The following is a 22265-nucleotide window of genomic DNA, read 5'->3' as shown; positions in this document are numbered from 1 at the left end:
ATTCTGCTATTTATAGGGAGAAAAAATGGATTTCAACATGCTAACCAATGTGAACAACAACTGAATGATATTGTTAAATCTTATTTCAAGAGAAAGATGGAAGAAGAAGCCATCATGAAAAAGAAAAAATCTAAAAATGAATCACTTTCTCAAAAAACAAACGCATAAATATACTGAATTATATCAACAATTTCATCTTGAAAATCAAAAAACTTCAGTTTTTATATTTTTAAGTGCCTCCAGTAATACTGTTACATACATTAATGTTTTTTTTAAAAGTTTAAATATAATAAATAACTTTATAACAATGTAATTTCTAATGAAAGCTAACTTATTAGGAACTGTACATTTCATGACAACAAACTTTCTTCATGCACAGCTGTTTTAATTCTTGAACTGCTCTATAAATACCATGGTATTAAATAAACTCCTATTTAAAATATTTCACATGGATTTTTCAATAGGATACAAATTTATTCATAAATAATGGATTACGGTTTTCACTATTACAATAGATACCTACCTTCTGCAATCATTTGTGTGGGATCATTGGGAAGAAAGTCTTTACTTGCTTTTTTTCCCTCTTACAATTATATTACTTGGCATCACTGTGTTGGAAGGGACTCTCTTATCTACCCATTCTAGCTCCCTAACTTCAAGCAGGAATTAAAACTAAGCATCTCTTACAAATAGCTATAGCTAAGTTAGAACACATGCACAGGATGAGTACCCACTAATGATTGATTTCACTGTTAAACCTCATTTTCTTTTAGTAAATATTTTCAGTAGTCTGCCTTTGTAACTTAAATTCACTATTTCATGGCTTCGCCTTTTATCTAATAACCTGTCATATATTTCAATGCCATCATATCTCCTCCTGTTTTCTTTTCTGAACACTTACTGTAACAAATCCTTTACATTTCTGTACTTCTGACAATGTAAAGATCCCTGATCATGTTTGTTCCATCTTTTAAGTGTATTGTCAGAACAAGACATGATATTCAAGGTGTGTGTCTGAGCAATACATAAGGCCCAATAAAGTGTCATTATAATTCTTGGGATTTGTTGGTAACTGCTAAGTTATAAACCAAACCAAGGAGGGTGGGCAGGGGTGGGAGGGAATGGAAAGTGTGTTTTCATTTGAGAAAAATTTTCCACCTGGCTTGGCTTTTCTTTGCATGAGTTCTCTATTTCACAGTCTTAGACGAGTTTCTCTTTATGTTAACATCCTAAATCTCAGGATAAGTATCACTGCTTATAAAAGAAAGGCATAAATCATTGCTTTAGAGGCCATCTTATATTTCACATCCTATTAATATAAATTTTACATACTATAACTTCTATAATTATTTTGAAATATATTACATATTTTTAAAAATGAATAAAATATATCACAGGATATATTTTTGAATAGCAATATTCACTTTGATCCTGCAACATTCACTTTATCAAGGATGCCATCTTTGGGATTTTAGGAGGCAATAAAATCAAAGTTATTTTAATAAGCATTCTTAAACTAATAACCTATTTCATACTCCTAAGAAATCATGATAAATTATAATACCCCAAAGACGTAATAACAATTTTTGCTGATAATGATACATAAAATACAGTTTTATTCATCTTACAAAAACTAACAGCACAGAAGATGTAGTTGCATGATCAGTTGAACATATATTCTCATTTTTTGTTCAATTTATATTTTAGAAAGTGGATATCCAAATGTATTGAAGTTAATGGTGTTGAATAGAATTTAATTTTCTAATAGAAATTAGCCCTCCGTTGTTTAGCTAGGTATTACTTTTAATATATCACAATGCTATTCTAATTGTTTAAAATAACACGTTATCAGCTTTCTCAAAGTATTGTATGGAAAATATTTACAGATTTAAAATATTGCATCATAGAAATATAAATTTTGTTTTTTGCAGTTAAGATTCTAGCTGAAATAAAAATTGTCCATTAGGTGGAGCCAGTGTACTCTCTGCTTTTCATTTCACAGCACGAAGGTAGCAAGCAAAGGTCATCTATTTTTTTCTTTGAAATAATGACAATTTGCATAATCTCACATGAATTAAGATAATTATTCAAATGTGATGCAAAATTCTTACCAATAGACTTTGAAGTTCTCTTCAGCCAAACGAAAATTGCACCCTAAACTTTGAAAGCTATCTACATTTCAAAAGTGAAGGCGAGATTCACTATCATATTTTGGTTATTTCTTAAAAAGGTTTTCTTTTAGCTCAAGCTGTCACTAAACCCATTAATACACAAAGTGTGGAAGAAATAGTCAAGAGCTGAATAGCATCTTTTAAATTACTGGTGACACCCCTGTTCCAGCTCCCTAAAATCTCAATCAACAATCCATTAGAACGCAACAGGAGTAAAACTAAATCCTCGTTTAAGTGTATTTATCCAATCTCTTTTCTCTCTTTCAAATGCTAAATCCATTTCAGCATATGCCCCTTCTTTCTCTCGCCTTTCTCTAAAGGCTGGCAGCCTATACTTCTCTTGTAAATATGAAAGATGCTAATCATATGACATATCACGTCTCAGTCGGAGCTTGGAATAAAGCCTTGAGATTTGGGATCATTGCCTCTAGACAACAGCTTCATCAGCCGGAAAGTTGGGGTTTTTTTCTCCTTTCCTTCAACTCTCAATCCCCTCTTTGTCTAAGAAAAAACGCAGCCAACTCAAGCTACCCTGGCCATATGGTTCACTCTGTATTTTCTTATTTGAATTCTGAATTGTTTCTGCGACTTGCTAAGAGGATTTTTTTTTTTTCCTCCACTGAAAGTGCATAATATAAAGACATAGTCCTGCTATTTTGAGTTGGGATGTCTTTCAATGCTACCGCTGCATGAGCTCCCTAGGTTGATTAAAATCAATGTACTTTTCATTGATTTTATTTAAACTACTTCCTACTCCTGAATGAATTCCATCCTACTGAACTCCTAAGTATTCTAGAATTAGAATTCCTTGACTTCCAACATTTGGAAATTGAATAAATAAATAACAAAATAAAACTTGGTAATTTTGTGCTGTACTTTGAAGCACAGAGTTTATTTTAATAGGGATCTGTCAGATTTCTTTTTCCCCGTCTCTTCTACAGATATGTGTTTGTCTATATCTACTCCTTCTCTTGCCCCCTCCTTTCTCAGGACCCTTTCAACGAATCATTAAATTCTACAGAGGTGGTCAAGCCAGGCCCGCTTTTCATGCGTTTGGGAAAAGAAAGGAGTTCTTGAAGTTTAGAAGATACCCAAGGAAAACTCCTTCAATGACATCAAAAGAATGGGTTTCCATAGCTGTTGAAGCACGAGAGCCATGTAAACTGCACAAAGGCGGGTTGGGGCAGTGGGACTGTCCCGCTGCTCTATCCCAGCACAATTGGGTCACTGAAATAGGGAATTAATTACCATTGGAGAGTGGGCAACCCATTCACCACTGCCTGAGTTTTATTAAACGCCAATATAAATAACAAAACAACTCTTGTGGCTGCACTATTCCAACACGCCAAAGGAAGGATTAGCTTGGGGATTAACATCTTAAAGTCTATGAGACTTTCTGACTCAAGGCTCAGAGCTGGTAATCGTATTTGTCTCCTGGTTCAGCGATTAGTGCTCCCTTACTCCAACCTTCGCCTGCTACCCAGTGTCCCTTTTTGCAGGCTTCTCTTTTTGGGTGTCCATTCCATCTCTGCTCACAATCGGCTGTTCTTTTAGCCAGGGACAGTGGGGGGAGAGAAGAAAGAAGCATTGCATCTCAACCAGGCAATCTTCAAGGTTCTGGGAAAATGGAGAAGAGCTTATGGGCTCCTGAGGCTGGGGTGGAGAGAGTCTAACCGCCCTAAAAGGAGGAGGGAGAGAGGGAGGGAGGAACAGCCTGAAGTTTAAAAATCACTGTTGAAGCCTGCACCTGCCATGCAAATGAGGCAGACAAAACAATCAGAGCACCCTCACAAAGAGGGAGAGAAAGAATAATTACAAGCAAGGGATGCCTCCAGGCTACATGGGTATAGGCATCTTCGGATGAGACCCCTAAAGGGCACCCATCTGTCAAACCAAAGGAAGTACAGGGAAATTGTTGTGCCCTTTGGAGCCCCCCTATAAACAAGATCAATTTCTTCACCTAGTGTTCTTGCACTACTCTCTTCAGAGTTTCTGAGTGCCACATCTTAACAATAACAATAAATAAGACACCATTACAAACTGAAGTGTGTCCCTGTCCTATTGTCCCCATTTATTCATACCTATTTCCTGTATTCATACTCACGTTTATTCTTATACCTATTCTCTTGTAAGCGATTGACAAATCAAATAAATAAAAAATAAATAAGTTTACAATTAAAGTGATATCCAAGAACAGTTACGGTGATAGATAACTTATAAAAGTCAAAAACCTTTATTTAGTTCTTTCTGGCCTGTTTGACTAAGCCTAACAGGTTGAAGAAAGAGGGAGGGGAGAGAGACTGATAATTAAGAGTCTCTAAGCTTTCTTTCTTTAAATAGATTAAATTTGCATTGCATCGGGTACAATGCCATGTAAGACTGTGTCACTTGGTGCAATGCAAATAGCTAAGGCATATCTGTACACTTCTTGATGATCCAGAGGGCATAGACTACAGTTTTTGTGACAGTAATTCATACTTCTGAATTGTTTTTATTAGCACCAAGCAAATTAACCTTATCTTGCATTTTTTAAATAGTTCTCATTTAACTTGAAGACATTTTTATTCAACATAATTTTTTAAGAAATTATCATGGGTGGACTATGATATTCTTAGTTATTCTCTTATTTAGTTAGCAGTGCTCAAGGGATACGTGTGAACATCTTAGCTTTCATTGTATGCTATTGTTTCCAGTGACTTGCAGTTATGCTAACTCCCCAAATTTCAATCCTGTTCAAAGGAAAAAACTTGGAGAGAACCGCCATGTGTTCCTTTACGCGGCAGTTCAATTTTCTGTGGCAGTTTAATTTTCTTTATAGAGAGTTTATGAATCAGAACTTTGTGAAATTGTTGCAAAATGTAATCTTGCACTGGAGAAATTTAACTACTTTAAATCTAATTTAGCTTCATTTTAATTAATTATAGAGTGAGCAGGTTGGAATTCACACTAAACCACAATCAAAGAAACTACATCATGGTATAATATGATCTGGAAATCAACTTCTCTACAGTTCAGGCCCTCTAAGTAAAATTAAATTTCTTTGCTTGATGAATATGGGTTAGATAGGAACCTGCACAGATTCTGTCAGGGGTTGCTTGTTGTCACAAATGCCTTGGAGACTGGAGTACACAGGAAAGCAGATCCTACATTGAAGACTACAAAGAATAAAGGATTACTTGTTTATTTTTGTGGATCAAGCAAGACTGAGAAATTGAAAAACCGTATGAGAGAAAAAAGTAAAGCACTACAACGTTGTTGCCCAGAAAAGTGCACTGGCAAGTCCATGGAGTTACCAAATCACAGGTCTGACCGGAGTGCACCTCTATCTTTGCTGAGACCAGCTCGCTAAATCTGGGTTTTTACTCCTTTAACGTGCTGGCGGGTTTAGGTGACTCTCACAGAGCGCATGATTGTAGAGCAAAATGTGGATTAGATTGGATGCTTGCTTGGCACCTGAGGTAAACGCCCGTCATTGTTGTTTGCGTCCACGCTTAGTGACTTAGCGTGAGTCCCGGACGGAGCCTTTCCTTACCAGGCCGTTCCACAGACCTCCCTCGCCCAGGCCAGTCCCGCTGTGTAAATGGGGGGACGGGGGGAGGGAGGGGAGACGGGCGCTCTTGCGCCTTCCGCCGAGGGAAGCCCTCGCCCTGACCCCAAGACTGAACCTGAGCGTCCCACCGCGCAGCAAGTTTTCTCCTCGCCACGCCTCTTGCTGGAAACCTGGCGGCGTCCTTCTGGCTGGCGCATCTTGGGCGGTCGGCCCGAGCCAGCCCGGTCGCCTTCCCCTGGGCCCGGTTCCCCTGTAACTTTTGGCCTCCGAGAGGTCGCCCCAGCGTTCAGGCTTCTTAAGCATCACAAAGGCTTCTCGCCAAGTCCCCCCCTTCCCGGCCGATCCTGCCCGCTCCCTGCCCTTCCCCTTAAATCACTGGCGTTTCCCTCGTTTCTTGATCCCTGCCTGCTTTGGCCTTTCATTGTTCTCCGAAAGGAGGATTGAGCTGCGCGAAAAGAGCTGCGGTTGAACAGTTTGACCCTTGCTGGACCGATCGGGTCCCGAGCCGGACAGGGATCTCCGGCCTTCCGCCCCCACCCAAGCCTCTCCTTTGCATAACAGTTCAGCCCCATTTCACCGGCACGCACTTAGCGGACCACACACAGGTGCTCTCCAGTGGCCGCCGTCCCGGTTTGTCGTCGCTCCCGCTGGGCTTCAAAATGAGAAGGGACGAAAAATAAGATATTTCCCCACCTCTTCGTTTTCCTGATCAGAATGGTGGGCAAATTAGGTGAGGGGCATAAACAGTAAACTTAACTCTTGCTCGGTCCCGAGAAATTTAGGCCTATAGTGGCTCCCAAGCAAGGAGGTTGTAACTTAACAATAGACACCATTCATTCATTCATTCATAACATTTATTTGCCACCCATCTCCTGTCCAATGATTCTGGGAGGCTTATAACATAAAAACATTAAAATCATCCATTGTAAAAAAACAAACACAAAAGATAAAAACTTTAACAGATAAAATCATGGACGCAAGATGGCAAAGAGGGAAGCTGGACACGGGGAGGTGGGGTTGAATTCTAATTAGTCAACCACATCCAGTGTAAAGGTGCCACACTGGGTCTCCAAGCCACCTGGCAGACTCCTGTCTTATAGGCTCTTACAAAAATGTCAGGTGGGTGGGAGCCAATCTCACCTCAGGGGTGAGATGTTCCAGAAGACGGGAGCCACGGCTGTGGAGAACAGTGGTGGGATTCAAATTTTTTTACTACTGGTTCTGTGGGTGTGGCGTGGTGGGCATGGTGTGGCGTGGTGGGTGTGGCAGGGGAAGGATACCGCAAAATCTCATTTCCTCCCCACCCCACTAACCTGCTTTCTAGCTCGGTTCTCCTGTGCAGGACAACAAAAAAAGACCCAGCCAATCAGCTGGGACTCAGGAAGCAGAGAATAGATGGGGGCAGGGCCAGTCAGAGGTGGTAATTGCCAGTTCTCCAGACTAATCAAAATTTCTGCTACCAGTTCTCCAGAACTGGTCAGAACCTGCGGAATACCACCTCTGGCAGAGAAGGCGCTTCTCCTGGACTCCACCAGCCAAAATTACTTGGCTGATGGGATCCACAGTATGCGCCCTCTGCTGGCATGGGTGAGCAGTTCTTCAAGTAGCCTGGACTCATGCCATGCAAGGCTTTAAAGGGGATGATCAACACCTTGAATTGCACCCAGAAGCAGATCTGCAACCATTGAAACTCATGAAGCAGTGGTGTAACATGGGCCACTGTAGGCGCCCTAAGAACTGTTTGTGCTGCCACACTTTGCACCAATGTTCTTCAAGGGTAGCCCCGTGTACAGTGCATTACAATAGGTGTAAGATGATTAATTAGGTCATGAGTGACTGAGCAGGAACTCCTGATCAGTGCATTACAATAGGTGTAAGATGATTAATTAGGTCATGAGTGACTGAGCAGGAACTCCTGATCAGGGAAAGGTCTCAACTGGAGCACAAAACAAAGTTGTGGAAAGGCTCTTCTAACTATGACTGCTACCTGCTTTTCGAGCAGGAGTCGCAAGTCCAGGAGAATCCCCAGGTTGTGGACCAGGTTTCTCTTGGGTAGTGCCACTCCATCCAGAACTAAAGATGTTAAAGTCCCAGATCTTGAAGCTCTATGCACCCAAAGCCACTCAGTCTTTCCAGGGTTCAGCCAAAGTGTGTTGTCCCCCATCCAGGCCCCCACAACCTCCAGGCACCACAAAATGGCAGCCAGAACATCACTTAGGTCTGGGGATGAGGATATAGATCTGAGTAGCATCAGCCTAGTGATGGTACCTGAACTCACGGTGACGGATGATCTCATCTAGTGATTTCATGGGAAAAGCAGCTGAGCTCTGGATCTTTCACTCCCTATTAACACTGATTGGGACTGGCCTTGGAGAAAGAAGCCAAACCAGCACAAGTCTGTGCCACCTAGCCCCAGCCCCCTGGGCCAGTCAATGGTATCAAAGGCCATGGAGAGGCCATGGAGAGTGAGGAGGGTTGCACTATCTCTTCCCACGTTAGGAAGATTTCACACAACATATTAAAGCAACGTGATTGGTTTGGTTTGGATAAGTGTTGTGTGAAGCCAGTCACTGTTGCTTCACACAATCAGTCTCCAGAGTTAGTTGTATGTAAAGTAGATCTTTTGCTTTCAGAAGATTCTGGGTCTAAATTGCAATGTTTTCTGAATTATGCCAAAGCCAGAAAAATTACCTCCCTGGTACATTACATTCTTTTTTATTTTAAGTATTGATAAATTAATGAAAAGGCAATACCAATTGTGATCATTTTAGACCTTGAGCAGAAAAAGTTGTGTACATCTATATGCCTGTGAGTAAATGTGTCTGAAGGAAGTTGAAATAATGCTATTTGATGCAACAAAGTATTAAAACAGTCAAGAAAGACTACATGTGCTTTTTGTTGAATGCATCATGTGCAAAGATAATTTCTGCACGCTTTATCAAATTAATTTCATTGAATCAATTTCAGTTGTAAACTACAGGTAGAATTAGCTAATTCAATCCTGGTCACACAGAAGACAAAAGAATAAATGAAGCCCTGGAATGGATGTGATGGAAAGAAATAACTGCATGTTATAGAGATAAACTAACAGGAGCATACTGAGTGCAGTCTTAGTGCAATAAATGGAGTGATACCATTTATATGGAATATAACTTTCGTTGTCTGGGCTGCACACATATAAATTCACTTCATTAATGAAAGAGAGGCTGATAATTGCAACCTACTTTAAGTAGCTGGGTTCATCACTGAAACTAAAACCTGGTTTAGAAATTTAGGTGACTAAATTGATGCAACCTTGGAGCCTGAAACCAAACAAATGATGGGTGGACATGGGATTGATACCTTACAGGCCTTACAGGCTTTCAGCGGAAGAAAAGCAAGTCCCTTCTTTTCTCCTTTCTTGTTACTATTATTCTCTAAAGTGGTGTGCTTGGTAAGTTGTGGTTTTAAATAAATGTGCTCCAAAAGCCAGAAAATTTATCAGAACCTTTATTATAATTCAAGCTTCACAGAACAAGCACTCTCCACTGAAAGCCAAAACAGACTCTCAAACCAAAGCAAAGAAGGACTCCTCCACACTCTGGCTTTAATGTGTGGCTTATTCCCTTGCCAAGGATTCAATTCTTCTGCCATGCTAACAAGTCCAGACCCTGAAAATCAAGGTTGATCATCTGGAATGGCTGACTTCCACAAGATCTTGTTTACAGGTCAGAGGTCCGGGGCAAAATGTCAGAATAAAACAAGTAGTTTTATTTATCCAAGCGTGATAGTAATCAATAGCAGAACAAAATAATAAATTACAGAATGTATGGGGGAAGAAGAAAAAGATATTTAAGAATCATGAGGAAGAGCAACATCTTACTTGCTTATGAAATCATGCAATCATAAACTTAGAAAGGGCCGTTTAAGTTGTTGAGTCCACTCCCACCCCAGCTCACTAACAGAATCTAATTTGAAGTACCTTTAACAACTGCCTCTTAACACCATCAGCAAAGTGGGCCCACTAATTCACAGATAAATTGCTTAAATTCCACTGATCACAACATTAAAAAGTTTCCTCCCTTAACATTAATTTTCCTAGTTGTACAGGGACTCTTTGACTAATAACAATTCATTTAATAATTGAAATTACAAGAGCACTGAAAAAAGTGATTTATGATTGTTTTTCACACTTAACAGCTGTTTCATCTTCATGGTCACATGATCAAAATTAGAATTAGAATTCTTTATTGGTCAAGTGTGATTGGACACACAAGGAATTTGTCTTGGTGCAAATGCTCTCAGTGTACATAAAAGAAAAGATACATTCATCAAGAGTCAAGAATCATAAGGTACAACACTTACTAATAGTCATAGGGTACAATAAGCGATCAAATCATACTAGGAAACAGTCAATATAAATTGTAAGGATACAACTGACAAAGTTACAGTCATACAGTCACAAGTGGGAGGGGATGGGTGATAAGGAGTGATGAGAAGATTAATAGTAATAGTAGTGCAGACTTTGTAAATGGTTAGCAACAGAAATTTGGGGCTCACTTATGTTCATAAGTTGAAAATCACAGAACATCTAACGTATTATCTTTCTGATGAAAGCATTAAAGATCGAGAGCCTTTCTTCACTAGGTATTCTAAGTGTAGCTGAATACTTGCTATGCCAAAATATGAATGGAAGAATATTTTGGATGCCAATTGGGTCCTGCCTGCCTAAAATTTTGGATTTTCTTAGGGATTGTATCAATAACTGATCAAGTTTGGTCTTTTTATCTGTTTCACAGCTTCTCGAAAAGGAAAAGAAGAGGGATAGCTGCAGCATTTACTAATGTTTATGGATCTGTGGTGACCATTTGATTCATTTAACTTCTCCAGTGATTTGCTGAACAACCATGGCAAAAAAAAAAAAAAAAAAAGTCACAAAATTGGGTACTCCTTAACAACTGCTTTGCTTAGCAACACAAATTGTGATCACAATTGTGGCACCACAAGTGGAACCAACCACAGATAAATGGAAGTTTAAACAAGAGGAACACCAACGAGTGGGGGGGTCACAACGCATCAAAAGCATCACAAAAGAGTATCTGTTACTCTGTGGTGTGGCCTATTCCCTCCTGAGAGAAGCTCTTTTTCTAAAGGGTGAAACTTTGATCAATATGAGTTGGAAGAGACTTTCATAATGAAAAAAATACAAATTGCCCACACTCTGCTCTTCAAGTACAGACACATATCATGACTGGGTCTCTCTCTCTTTTTTCCCCCTTTGCTTTGGACAGCCTCCTCTTTTCAACCACGGCTTTCCTTTTTGGCGCACTCTTCTTTCTCCCAATTTGAAACAAAAGTGAGCAGAATGGAGCATGGGGAGGCGCCCCTCCTGCCTGGGCTCGCGGGGCCCCGCTTGGCGTGATGGAGGGCCGAAGGCTGTGGGACAGGTCCGCTTCCTCTCCCTCAGCGCAGCCCCTCGGGCCTAATGAGTTGTCCAAAGGAAGCAGGTTCCAGCGCGCGTGGCTAGCGGGACGCTCTGATTGGCCAGCTGCGCCTCGCGACCCCCCATTCATTAATAAATTAGCGGCACGCTCCAGCCGAGCGCAAGGCACCAATCACACCCCAGAATTGTCCCGGTTGCCAAACACACTTTCGGAGGATCAGATAAAAAAAAGGGGGGGAGGAAGGAAGGGAGGGGAAAGAGGAGCACACACACACACACACCCTAAAAAAGAAAAGAAAAGAGATGAGCGATGGTAATGAAATGAAAAGGAAAGCTAAACCTGGGGAGGGGGAGAGCCGAGGAGGCCCCGGGGGTACATTGATTGTTTTCCATGGGGTATATAAGGGGTTTTAAGTAGAGTCGTGTGCCAGACACACAGCCACAGAAACACAAGCAGCTTCGCTTTAACTGGAGGGCCCAGGCGCGTGCCAGCAGCTTTTCCCCACTGAGCCGCCCTGTTTCTTACACACACGCAAGCCGGCAGCGGCGGGCCATACAACCCGCCCTTTAAAGACATTTCCCACCCACCCACCTCCGCCCCCCCTCCGAGCAAGGAGCCCTGGACCCACACCAACACCCAGCCACGGTGGGACCTTCTCCAGCAACCGGGAGGGACCGGCGCGGGGCCAAGCTGAACCTTGAAGGTTGCCCCAAGGGGCGGTGCGGAACGAGACAGAAGCAGCCAGCCGCGTCTTCGGTGGCCAAAAAAAGGGGGCCGAGCGAAAAACAACAATTCGGTTACTTCCAAAAGAGCCAAGTAAGTTTCCGAACTTCCCTCTCTCTCTCTTTTTTTTTTTTAAAAAAACCCCTCCCAATTTATTTGAGGCGAACTTAGTTGGCTGAAGGCCGTTTTCGGAGCAGCAGCCAAAACTCCCGCTTAGTGCATAGGCGCAATCGCAGCTCTTTCTGCCTCCCTTCCCCGGCCGCCGAGTATTGATAGGAAGGCCGAGGCAACCCAGCCAATTTCTTGCAACGCCTTGCCGAGCGGAGGAGCCCTTGTGGTTAGTTCATGCTCGGTACGTTAAACCTTCCAAGCGAACCCGATGCAATGAAGTCAACGGGCATTCGTGGCCCCAAAGTGACCCCTGAGAGCTGCACCGCAGACTTTCAAGCGCTGAGCGGGCTCCAACCATTAGCTTTGGGTGGACCGGTGCGTCGATGTGCATCGCCGTTACGTTGGCTGTCTATCCATGCCGTGGAAAAGTTTCGCGCGGGTGTATTATAGAGCGAGGCCGGGACTCTTGGGGAGCAAACGGCTTCCCCTCTTTTGTAAGCACTGACCCGTCCACGCCTGGGTGCGCCCTTGCGCGCGGTGAGGGGCGCGTTTTGGGTGGGCCGGGAAGGGAAGTTCCCTCAGGAGCTCCAACTGCCTTTCCTCGAAATGACCGCTTTGCCTGGTTTTGTGTTCTTCCTGCAGGATGTTCGCGAAGCCAGAGACCCTGGAAGTGAAGGAGGAAGAGGGGCTCCTTGACCCCCGGTCGTCGCCCTCCTCCTCCTCTTCGTCGTCGTCTTCCTCCCCCTCCTCCTCCTCCCTCGCCCCTTTCTCGTCGGGCTCCGAAGGGGAGGACGAGGTGGAAGAAGAGCCGCCCCACGTCCTCTCCCCTTCGGGACAGGCGCCCGAGGTGGCCGTGAAAGCGGCGGAGCACGCGCGCCTTCCCCTGCTCGGCTTGAGACGGCACGACTATAAGAGGCGCTCCGGCCGGGCGCGAAACGCTTCCCGCCTCACCAAGACGGCCGAGACGGTCCAACGGCTGAAGAAGAGCCGCCGCCTGAAAGCCAACAACCGCGAGAGGAACCGGATGCACAACCTGAACGCGGCCCTGGATGCCCTGCGGGAGGTGCTGCCCACCTTCCCGGAGGACGCCAAACTGACCAAGATCGAGACGCTGCGCTTCGCTCACAACTATATTTGGGCGCTCACCGAGACGCTCCGCTTGGCCGACCATTGCGGAGGGGGAGGAGCGGCTGCTGCTGCCGCAGCTGCCGCCGCCGCCTTCTCCGAGGCAATGCTGGGCAATATTAGCAGCGGAGGGGGCGCAGGCAGCAGCAGCAGCATTTCTCAGACGTCGTCCTCGGGTTCCTGGAGCTGCACCACCAGCCCCGCTCCTTCGGCCGGCTCCTCGGCTTACAGTTGTACTTTGTCGCCTTCCAGCCCCGGCAGCTCCGCCTCAGAGTTGGACTTTTGGCAACCGGAAAACCCCGGCTATCTGCTGTCCAGAGATTTGATCTGATGCCCGCTGTCCCTTCCCACTCGTCCCTTCCCGCGTGGGCCGGAGGGCGGGGAGACTGACCTGGCCCACCAGTAGCGGACATCCCATGGTTCCATTCCCCGGAAAGACCGGGGCGGGCTTGGGGCGCGCAGCAAACAGCGCTGGAGGCTGAAGTATCAAGGCGGAGCGCCTGATCCCTGGGACGCTGACTGCGGTCCTCCGCCGGCCCTTTGTAGGGCTCTGGACGCTTTTGAGTGTCTTCCTCTCCCGCGCACCGATCCCTTCGAGGTTAGCGATGCCTGGCCCTGGTGGCATCTGCTTGTTTCCCATTGCCAGCCTGGCGGCTGTGGGAATTACACCTGTCAAACCAAACTTTCTGTCACTGTGATGTGCACTTTCCCACAATGTCTTTTGTTCTTTCTCTCTCTTCTGCCTCCCCCGCTGACGGCGATATCCATACCTCTTTATCCTAGCTCTCCCTCTGCTTTTAGCAGCTGTCTCCTCTATGATTTATGCGGAGTGAACAGGAGAGAAAATGAAGACCGAGAGGGTGGTTTTCTTGATCTGTTGATTTGCTTGTTCAGATTGAGTTAGAAGGCGCTGCATAATTTGTAGGCATTATCCTGACTGAACGCAAGCGTGGAAATTTGGGGGGGGGGGGGCAGGAGCAGGCGGTGGTGAGAATTTAGAAGCTGTGTGGGGTGAAGAAGGATGGGATGGAGGGGAACCCTTATGCAATAAGATTCTCTTATGCATTATTTATCCCCACCTTTGATTGATGGAAAATGCCCTTATTCTTTCAACAGACTAAACATACAGACAGAAAAATGTCAGAGGTCATAAATTGTAATTAGCAACACACTTGTGCTTTTATTTATTGCAAAGGAAATAAAAACTTTTTTGTAAGACATGGGGGAAGGGAGAAGAGACACAGATATATTTTTGTATATTTTACAGAGTTTATTCTAGTATGTATTTACAGTTGCAGAGCAAGGAGGTGGTTCTTCGACATGAAACATATATAAATAAAGTATATAATTTTTCATGAGAGACAATGGTGGTGATCTTTGCTAATAGACTGAAGATTATTTCTGAGTTGTGACTGATTTAGTAGATATCCTTTAGCTACAGTCTTGGATGTAAACCCTAATGAACATAGAATTTCTCTTTTATTTATGTGCTTTGCTAATAATGCATCACAGATCGGTTCTGAGCTATCCCTTTTAAAAAATCAATGAAATTAATTCCGTCATGAATATGACGCTGCATCCACAAGGGCCTAAAGAAAGCATTGGTTCTTCTTTTGTTTTAAGTCAATAGTAGAGTTTTTGCTTTTTTATTTAAGTAAAGTGGGCACCTTACAGTGTAGGCAGAGGTAATGTAATAATGATGCTTGAAGAATCATTCTTGATCCCTCAAGGATTGATTCAGTAGCAAAAAAAAAAAAAAAAACCTTTGTAAAGTGTTTTTTTTTTTAAAAAAATGCTTTAATATAGAAGGAATAACAATACCATGCTGTGTTCAAGAAAATTAGCAATTCTTAAACAGATGATTAAACTATGTCTGCATGAAATAATCTTCAGCACTTCTCTCATATTGATGAAGCATCCATTCATAAACAAAAAAATGAAACTTCAGTATAATCCAAGATTTCAGACGAGAGGTTGCATTGTCTTCCCAACATTGCAGACTGAACATCTCTGCTGTCCGCCATGCTTGATAAATCCATAATTCTTTATACAGTATAGTGATCAGTTCTAAGTTTATGATATATTATTAAGAGCCTTAGCCACAATCGGTTAATATGGGATATTGCTCCCATTCTTTATTCCAGAGTTCTTGTACATAAGTAATACCCAATTTACTAATGCTCCTGGTTTATAAAAGCATGCTATAGACTTAGAAACATTCAAAACTAAGCCCCAAGCTAATACGTAGTGATTCAGAAGCTGTAACAGTGCAAATGCACCTGTATGAATAGCCTGAACCACAATCCAGGACAGATACTTGGTTATGTTTCATAAGAAAGAAAATATTTAGATAAATCAATTCTACATGAAAGGAAATATTATAAATGGATTCAGACAAATTCTTCCTGCTTTATTTCAGTAGTGATGCAACACTTTACTCCAATAAAGTCCTAGTGATGCCTTAAGACCTACCCCACAATTTAAGAATTGTGTCTTAAGATAACACTGAAGTGGATCCTTTAGATAAGGATCAGGTGGCTGCTCCTAGTGAGTTACAATGATACCTGCAAGCAGCTTAAGATGATTCAAAACATGTTCGGCAGGGCATCACTTTTAATTAGTTTCACTTCACTTTTGTAAAGATGAAAGGCAAGGGTACTATTTGAAGAGTAAAAGGACACCTCTCCCCCTGCTCCCCCCCCCTCAGTAAAAATACCAGATTGTGAGGTAGGAGGGTATCATGCAAATATTTTATTATTCATTCAATTTGGAAAGTGTTGACATGACAAAAAAAATAGATTCCCTCTTTTGGGATTTGTGGATATACTCAAAAATCGATTTTTTGTCCAGAATTATACTATTCAGAACTTGATACTATAAATACAGAGAAATCCACAAAGGAACAATCTTTATAACCTCTGAAATACAATCTTATCTATGGCTATTTGGATACAAATTTTATTAATGTTCACTTCCAAATAAATGGGTATAGAAGCATACGGTCATAAGTACCATTAAGTTCATGCAGCAGAGAAATAATGATTTTAAGCCTTGTGTTGAAAAAGAGTTGCTTGGTTCACATATAATATTGTACCATAAATCATGGCTCATAATAGCAATAGCACTTAAACTTATATACCACTTCACAGTGCTTTACAGCCCTCTCTAAGTGGTTTATACTAGGGACAGCAAATTGCTCCCAACAATCTGGATCTGCATTTTACCAACCTTGGAAGGATGGAAGAAACCTTGAACAGGTGAGAATGGAACTGCCGAACTGCTGGCAGTCAGCAGAATTAGCCTGCAGTACTGCATTCTAACCACTGCGCTACCACGGCTCTTAAGCCACAATAATTAGATTCGCATATCACACTATGCTTAAACAACATTCTGATTTAATCTAACATATGATCTAAGTAACTGCATGTGTGAAACAATAAGGATTAAAGCATAATAATGCATTCTTGGAACACCTACCTGGGACAAAACCCCACAATAATCAATGTAATTTATTTATACGTGCTCAATAACCTTGGATATAAGTTTATTTAAGAATGCAGATTTTGTATCATGGCGGTGCAATTTTTAAAAAGAGGTTAAAAAAAATTAACAAGAGGAAAAAACCCATTCCATATTGTTATTGGTTAAAAATAATGATCAAACCATTTGGTCTAGTGGTTAAGGCATCAGACTAGAAGCTAGGAGACTGTGAGTTCTAGTTTAGCCTTAGACATGAAAGTTGGATGGATGACTTTGAGCCAGTCACTCTCTCCCAACCCACTTCCCAGAGTTGTTGTTGTGGGGAATATTGGATGAAGAAGGAGTATTAAATATTTTTGCCAACGTCAGTTGTTTATAAAAATACCAAAGGTGGGATATCAATAAACACACTGAGTATACTGCTTATTTCTTTGCTGGATTTATATCCCCTTGTTCCACCAGCCAAGACAATTTCAAAACAAAATTTCTAATTTAATTGAAAATGCATTTTTCAAATATAAAAGACAATAATTGTTCCAATCAAATCTGATCAGCCCTTCAAACGCAGCCTGCACTTTTAATATCCATTAAACAGTAGTGGAATTTCTCCCAGAAAAATCCAAGGAAGAAAATGTAAACTTTTCGGGTTGGCATCAAATTGCAAAGCCTGGAGTCCAGGAACAGGTCTTCAGGGACTGAGTTCAGAACAGAAATGTGGTGTTTTGCTTGTCTGTGGTTTAGCCTCTTGGGTAAACCAGTGTAGCTAGCAAACTGTGATTTAATGGTTTGGTGTTTAGTGAGCTTGGAGTCTTGTGAGTCTAGTAAACCATGATAAGAAGATAAAGCGTCAGCATGATACACAAAACAAGGGCTGGCTGGATGCTTCACAGACAGGTAATTCTCCAGCTGTCTAGTGGGAGCCAGCCAAAATGAAAGAGCACTATGGCCGGGGTGGGGTTGAGGAAGAGCCTATTCCTCTGCCATTCTTAACTCAGCTTTACCCATTCGGAATGGGCTGAGTGACAGTCGGCAGACGCGCATCACAGAAGCCTTGTCTTAGCACACGGGGTCTGCCTCGGGGGAGCCCACCCCTTGTGGGAGGCAGCCGGGGCTGTTGCCCAGCAGCCATAACAAAGGGGGACCCAGAGGACAGAAAGAATAAAAAGTCCTTTACAGGACTAATGAGGAAGTGAGAGGGGGAGAGTCTTGCTGACTCAACCAGCCCAGGGTGCCATATACACAAGGGTGCGATATTAAATGGACATGTTGAGCTAGGGGTGACATGATAGCAGTGTCCCAATATCTCAGAGGCTTCCCCAAAGAAGAGGCAGTCAAGCTATATTTCCAAAGCACCTGAGGGCAGGACAAGGAGCAATGGGTGGAAACTAATAAAGGAGAGAAGCAACTTAGAACTAAGGAGAAATTTCCTGACAGTGGGAACAATTAATCAGTGGAATGAAAGTTGCCTCCAGAAGTTGTAAATGCTCCAACACTGGAAGTTTTTAAGAAGAGATTGGACAGCCATTTGTCCGGAATGTTATAGGCTTTCCTCCTGGAGCAGGACTAGAAGACCTCCAAGGTCCCTTCCAACTCCGCTATTCTGTTAATCAAGGGGAGAAGAAACCTAGAAATAAGGAGACATTTCCTGACAATTAGAACAATTAATCAGTGGAACAATTTGCTTCCAGAATTTGTGAATGCTCCAACACTGAAAGTTTTTAAGAAGAGATTGGACAACCATTTGTCTGAAATAGTGTAAAGCAGGGGTGTCCAACCTTGGCAACTTTAAGACTTGTAGACTTCAACTCCCAGAATTCCTCAGCCAGCACAGCTGGCTGAGGAATTCTGGGAGTTGAAGTCTACAAGTCTTAAAGTTGCCAAGGTTGGACACCCCTGGTGTAAAGTTTCCTGCCTAAGCAGGGGGTTGGACTAGAAGATCTCTAATATCCTTTCCAACTCCGTTTTCTATTCTATTCTTATTCTATTCTATTCTTATTCTATTCTATTCTATTCTATTCTATTCTATTCTATTCTATTCTATTCTATTCTATTCTATTCTATTCTATTCTATTCTATTCTATTCTATTCTATTCTATTCTATTCCATTTTATTCTATTCTATTCTATTCCGCTCTACTCTATTCTATTCTATTCTATTCTATTCTATTCTATTCTATTCTATTCTATTCTGTTCTGTTCTGTTCTATTCTATTCTTATAGCTTCTTTCTCTTGTTCTCCCCCTCTACTGAAGCAGAGAACACTGCATCTGCATCTCAAATCTGAGCAAAGTTGAGAATTGTAGATTTAAATGGAAGCTCCTATCCAGCAATTGTCTATGGAGATTCTCAATCACCCAGATTGTCCCAAAAGTGCTTTTCAGTTCTGAGAACTGAAGAAGCTTCTTGGATGAGAAGCAAAATGTTTTCAAGGAGGCAAACAAGAAATTCCAGCTGCCTTTTGGAAAAGGCACCTTTGGGTTATCCAGCAATTCTGTGTTCATGCATTGCATTAAGTAATGCATGGTATTTTTAATCCATACTGACTGGGAGGGCAGAAGAGAGGAAGCCACAGGTTAGAAATCATAATGGCTGAATTTACTAAAACTCACATTAACTAAAACTGTTTTTTCACTAGTGGTTTGCAGAGTCCTCCAGAATGATCCATCCATTATTGTTTAGATGTAATAATAATGAAGATTCCTTTCATATTACCCATTAATGGTTAAGTCATTGTTTCTTTATCCTGCTCTTTAATTGGCTCCCATCATTTTGGGTCCTTTTGAGTTGCCACTGGGGATGGGTGCAGAGATGGGATTCTACCAGTTCGACTTATTCGCTAGAATTGTTTGTTAACATTCTTAGCAGTTCGGAGAATCAGTTGTTAGAAGAAATTACTGGCCTAATCCTGTAAGGAAGGCAGGTAGGAAACATTCTGGTGTTGCTTACAGAAACTGCCTCTCCATTAACCTTTATTACATTTTTGGCAGGACGACTTCCTTTCTCTGGAACTTCTCTGGAGTTTTCCCCCCCCCTCTTTTGCTGGTACTTTGCTTGTGTGGAGTGACCATTCAAAGTTACAATGGCACTGAAAAAAGTGACTTATGACCATTTTTCACACTTACGACTGTTGCAGCATCCCCAAGTCATGAGAGGCCAGGCAAGGAGATGTGTGCCAATCAATATCATTGGCCACAGCCAGCCAATAACATGACCACCAAGCCATGTCCATCCAGTCACATGACCATCAAGCCATGCCCACCACCTAAGCCATGCCCACAGAACCGGTTGTTAAAATTTGAATCCCCGCCCTGGATGGGTGCCAAACGTAATCTTAGACTGAGCTGTGTTTCCATTCTGCATATGCTTCACAATGAAGACTTTTTTCTTAGTATTTTTATGTTTTTATTAACTAAAATAATAAAGAAAAAAATCTACTTTGCCAGATTAAAATGCAATAAAATGCAAATTATCTCTAGAGAAATTTGATTCCTATTGACTAGAAATCAACTATTTTCTTCGTCAATAATATGGGAGCTATAGTATTTAACTTTCTTCTGGGCTGTTTTTACCCCCATTTCATATTTTTGGCAAGACAGGATTAGCCAAGCAAAATTGGATTTGGGTCATCATTTCATGGGAAACTATTAGGAAAACCCACAGCTGTAGATCAAACAGGAAAGTGGCAAAGCATGTCTTTTATAGTACCTCATTAAAATATGCAACAGTCAAACAAAACAGCTACTTTTTAAAAAATGTAAAAAAACCAGCAGAATCCATTTTGAAAATGAAACCTTCACAAGATTAGGGATGCTAAAAAATAAAACTTTTAATCTTATTTCAGAACTAAGATAAAAAGTTGTTAAAAGATTATCGTAACATTCTATATCCAGGTACTACCATTTGCTTTATTTCACAAAGTTTCGTTTCTGCCAAAATTAATCCAAATGATACTAATTTATCTAACCACATGTCACTTCATAGAGTGACTGAGGTTTAAAACCCAATATTTAATTTGGCACACTTGAATTTATCCTGGTATTCCTATCAAGGGCTGGATCCACACTTGTTATTTCTTTTCTGAGTTTTCTGATAAAACTGTGGTTGCTTGTGTTTATACATTATGGACAAGACCAAGAACAGGGGGGAAATATTATGGTTAAATAAAAAGATATAATCCTGTTGAGATAAGGGGGATGGGAGGCTCAAACTAAAGCAGATCCAGAATCAGGAGGAAAAGGAGAAGAAAATGAAAACTGGAAAATGCAATATTTTTCAAAATCAATATTTGAATTATTATTTAACAAAATAGCCATGGTGGCACGCAGTGGTTAGAATGCAGTGTTGCAGGCCGAGTCTGCTCACTGCATTCAATCTTGATGGGTTCAAGGTTGACTCAGCCTTCTGAGGTTGGTAAAATGAGGACCCAGATTGTTGGGGGCAATAAGCTGCTTTTATAAATCACTTAGAGAGGGCTTTAAAGCACTATGAAGTGTCTAAATGCTATTTTGATTACAGATGTTGAACAGAAAGTTTTGTGGTATAATTGTGATTTATTAAAAGTACTGCGCCTCTTCCAACATTTAAGCCTATGCAGTTTGTGATCTATGTCTGTTTACTATCTCCATTTATTTAATTCTTTGGAAGAGGTTGATTTCTGTCTAGAATTGTAATTAGCTACACTTCTTCCACAAAGGCAATCCAATCCTTCTTTCATATGAAAACTTTAGGTTGATTAGAGTAAGCTTACTCAGCCTTTTATTCCCTTATGATTAATCCCAGTGCAAGCAGTCCTCAACTTATTATCACAACTGGGACCAGAATTTTCATTCCTAACCAAGCCGGTGGTTAAGTGAGTTGCATTGATTTTATGACTTTTTTTGGGCCATGATTAAGAGAATTGGTCAATTGTTAAGTGAATCACATGTTTGTGAAACAAATCTGGCTCCTTCCATTGACATCTCTTGTTGGACACAAGCTAGAGAAGTTGCAAATGGCAATCACATCACCCTGGGATGCTCTAGCCATCATAAATATGTGCCATCTGCCAAGTGTCCAAATTTTGATCACTTTTGACTCTGGGGATGCTGCAATGGTTTGTAAGCACCAGTTGTAAGTCATTCTTTTCAGTGCTGTTGTAACTTCAAATGGTTGCAAGTTGAGGGCTACCTATAATGACATTAACCAACCAATGTCCAACAAAATCCAACAAACTTGGATTTTCATTTCTCTTTCCTCATGAGTCAGAAGGGGGATGCATTATACAGGGATGAATTATTGCCATATTTGTCCTAGAAACAGCATAAAAATTAGCATGCATTTTGAACTAATTCAACCTAATTGTTTTGGGGAGGCCTTAATTAGTAACTTTATTATTTGCATTACTTAATAGTGGAGCATGGCAGTAAAACCTTGGAACTTGGGGCAAGGGGCATAAATCTAACACATAGTAGGGAAACTTAGAACAAGCAAACATCAGTGAACAGTGACAACAATCTGATTTGTTCCCCTTGATAAGAGGCTGTCTGATTTTCATTTAGATTATTCACCAGCAGGACCAGAATTATTGTCCCTTTCATTTTTATTCCAGCCCTTTTCCTTCTCTTTCTTTTCCACATTGCACACAGAGAATATACTTTTTTTTGCCATTTCTGGATATCAACACCTGGAAATCATTAATTGGCAG

General features: G+C 41.6%; 2 protein-coding genes across 2 annotated transcripts in view; both read left to right on the top strand.

Annotated features, from left to right (window-relative positions):
• Positions 1-522, top strand: part of ZGRF1 (zinc finger GRF-type containing 1) — a 29461-nt gene extending 28939 nt beyond the window's left edge. The window contains exon 25 of the mRNA XM_087962972.1: positions 17-522. Coding sequence (XP_087819098.1) covers positions 17-168 — 152 coding nt within the window. The 3' untranslated portion in view covers positions 169-522. The remainder of the gene's footprint in view (positions 1-16) is intronic.
• Positions 523-12027: 11505 nt separating this feature from the next.
• On the top strand, positions 12028-14408 carry NEUROG2 (neurogenin 2). The gene has a single exon (XM_087965861.1). It carries the CDS (start codon positions 12622-12624, stop codon positions 13432-13434), a length of 813 nt encoding a protein of 270 aa, XP_087821987.1. The 5' UTR covers positions 12028-12621; the 3' UTR covers positions 13435-14408.
• Positions 14409-22265: the final 7857 nt, after the last annotated feature.

Source organism: Notechis scutatus, chromosome 4, assembly GCF_049901735.1.
Source record: "Notechis scutatus isolate UNSWTSFEM ecotype Mainland chromosome 4, rNotScu1.2, whole genome shotgun sequence".
NCBI classification, from domain to species: domain Eukaryota; kingdom Metazoa; phylum Chordata; class Lepidosauria; order Squamata; family Elapidae; genus Notechis; species Notechis scutatus.
The sequence above is the reverse complement of the archived record's forward strand: the minus strand, read 5'-3'. Positions and strand labels throughout refer to the sequence as shown.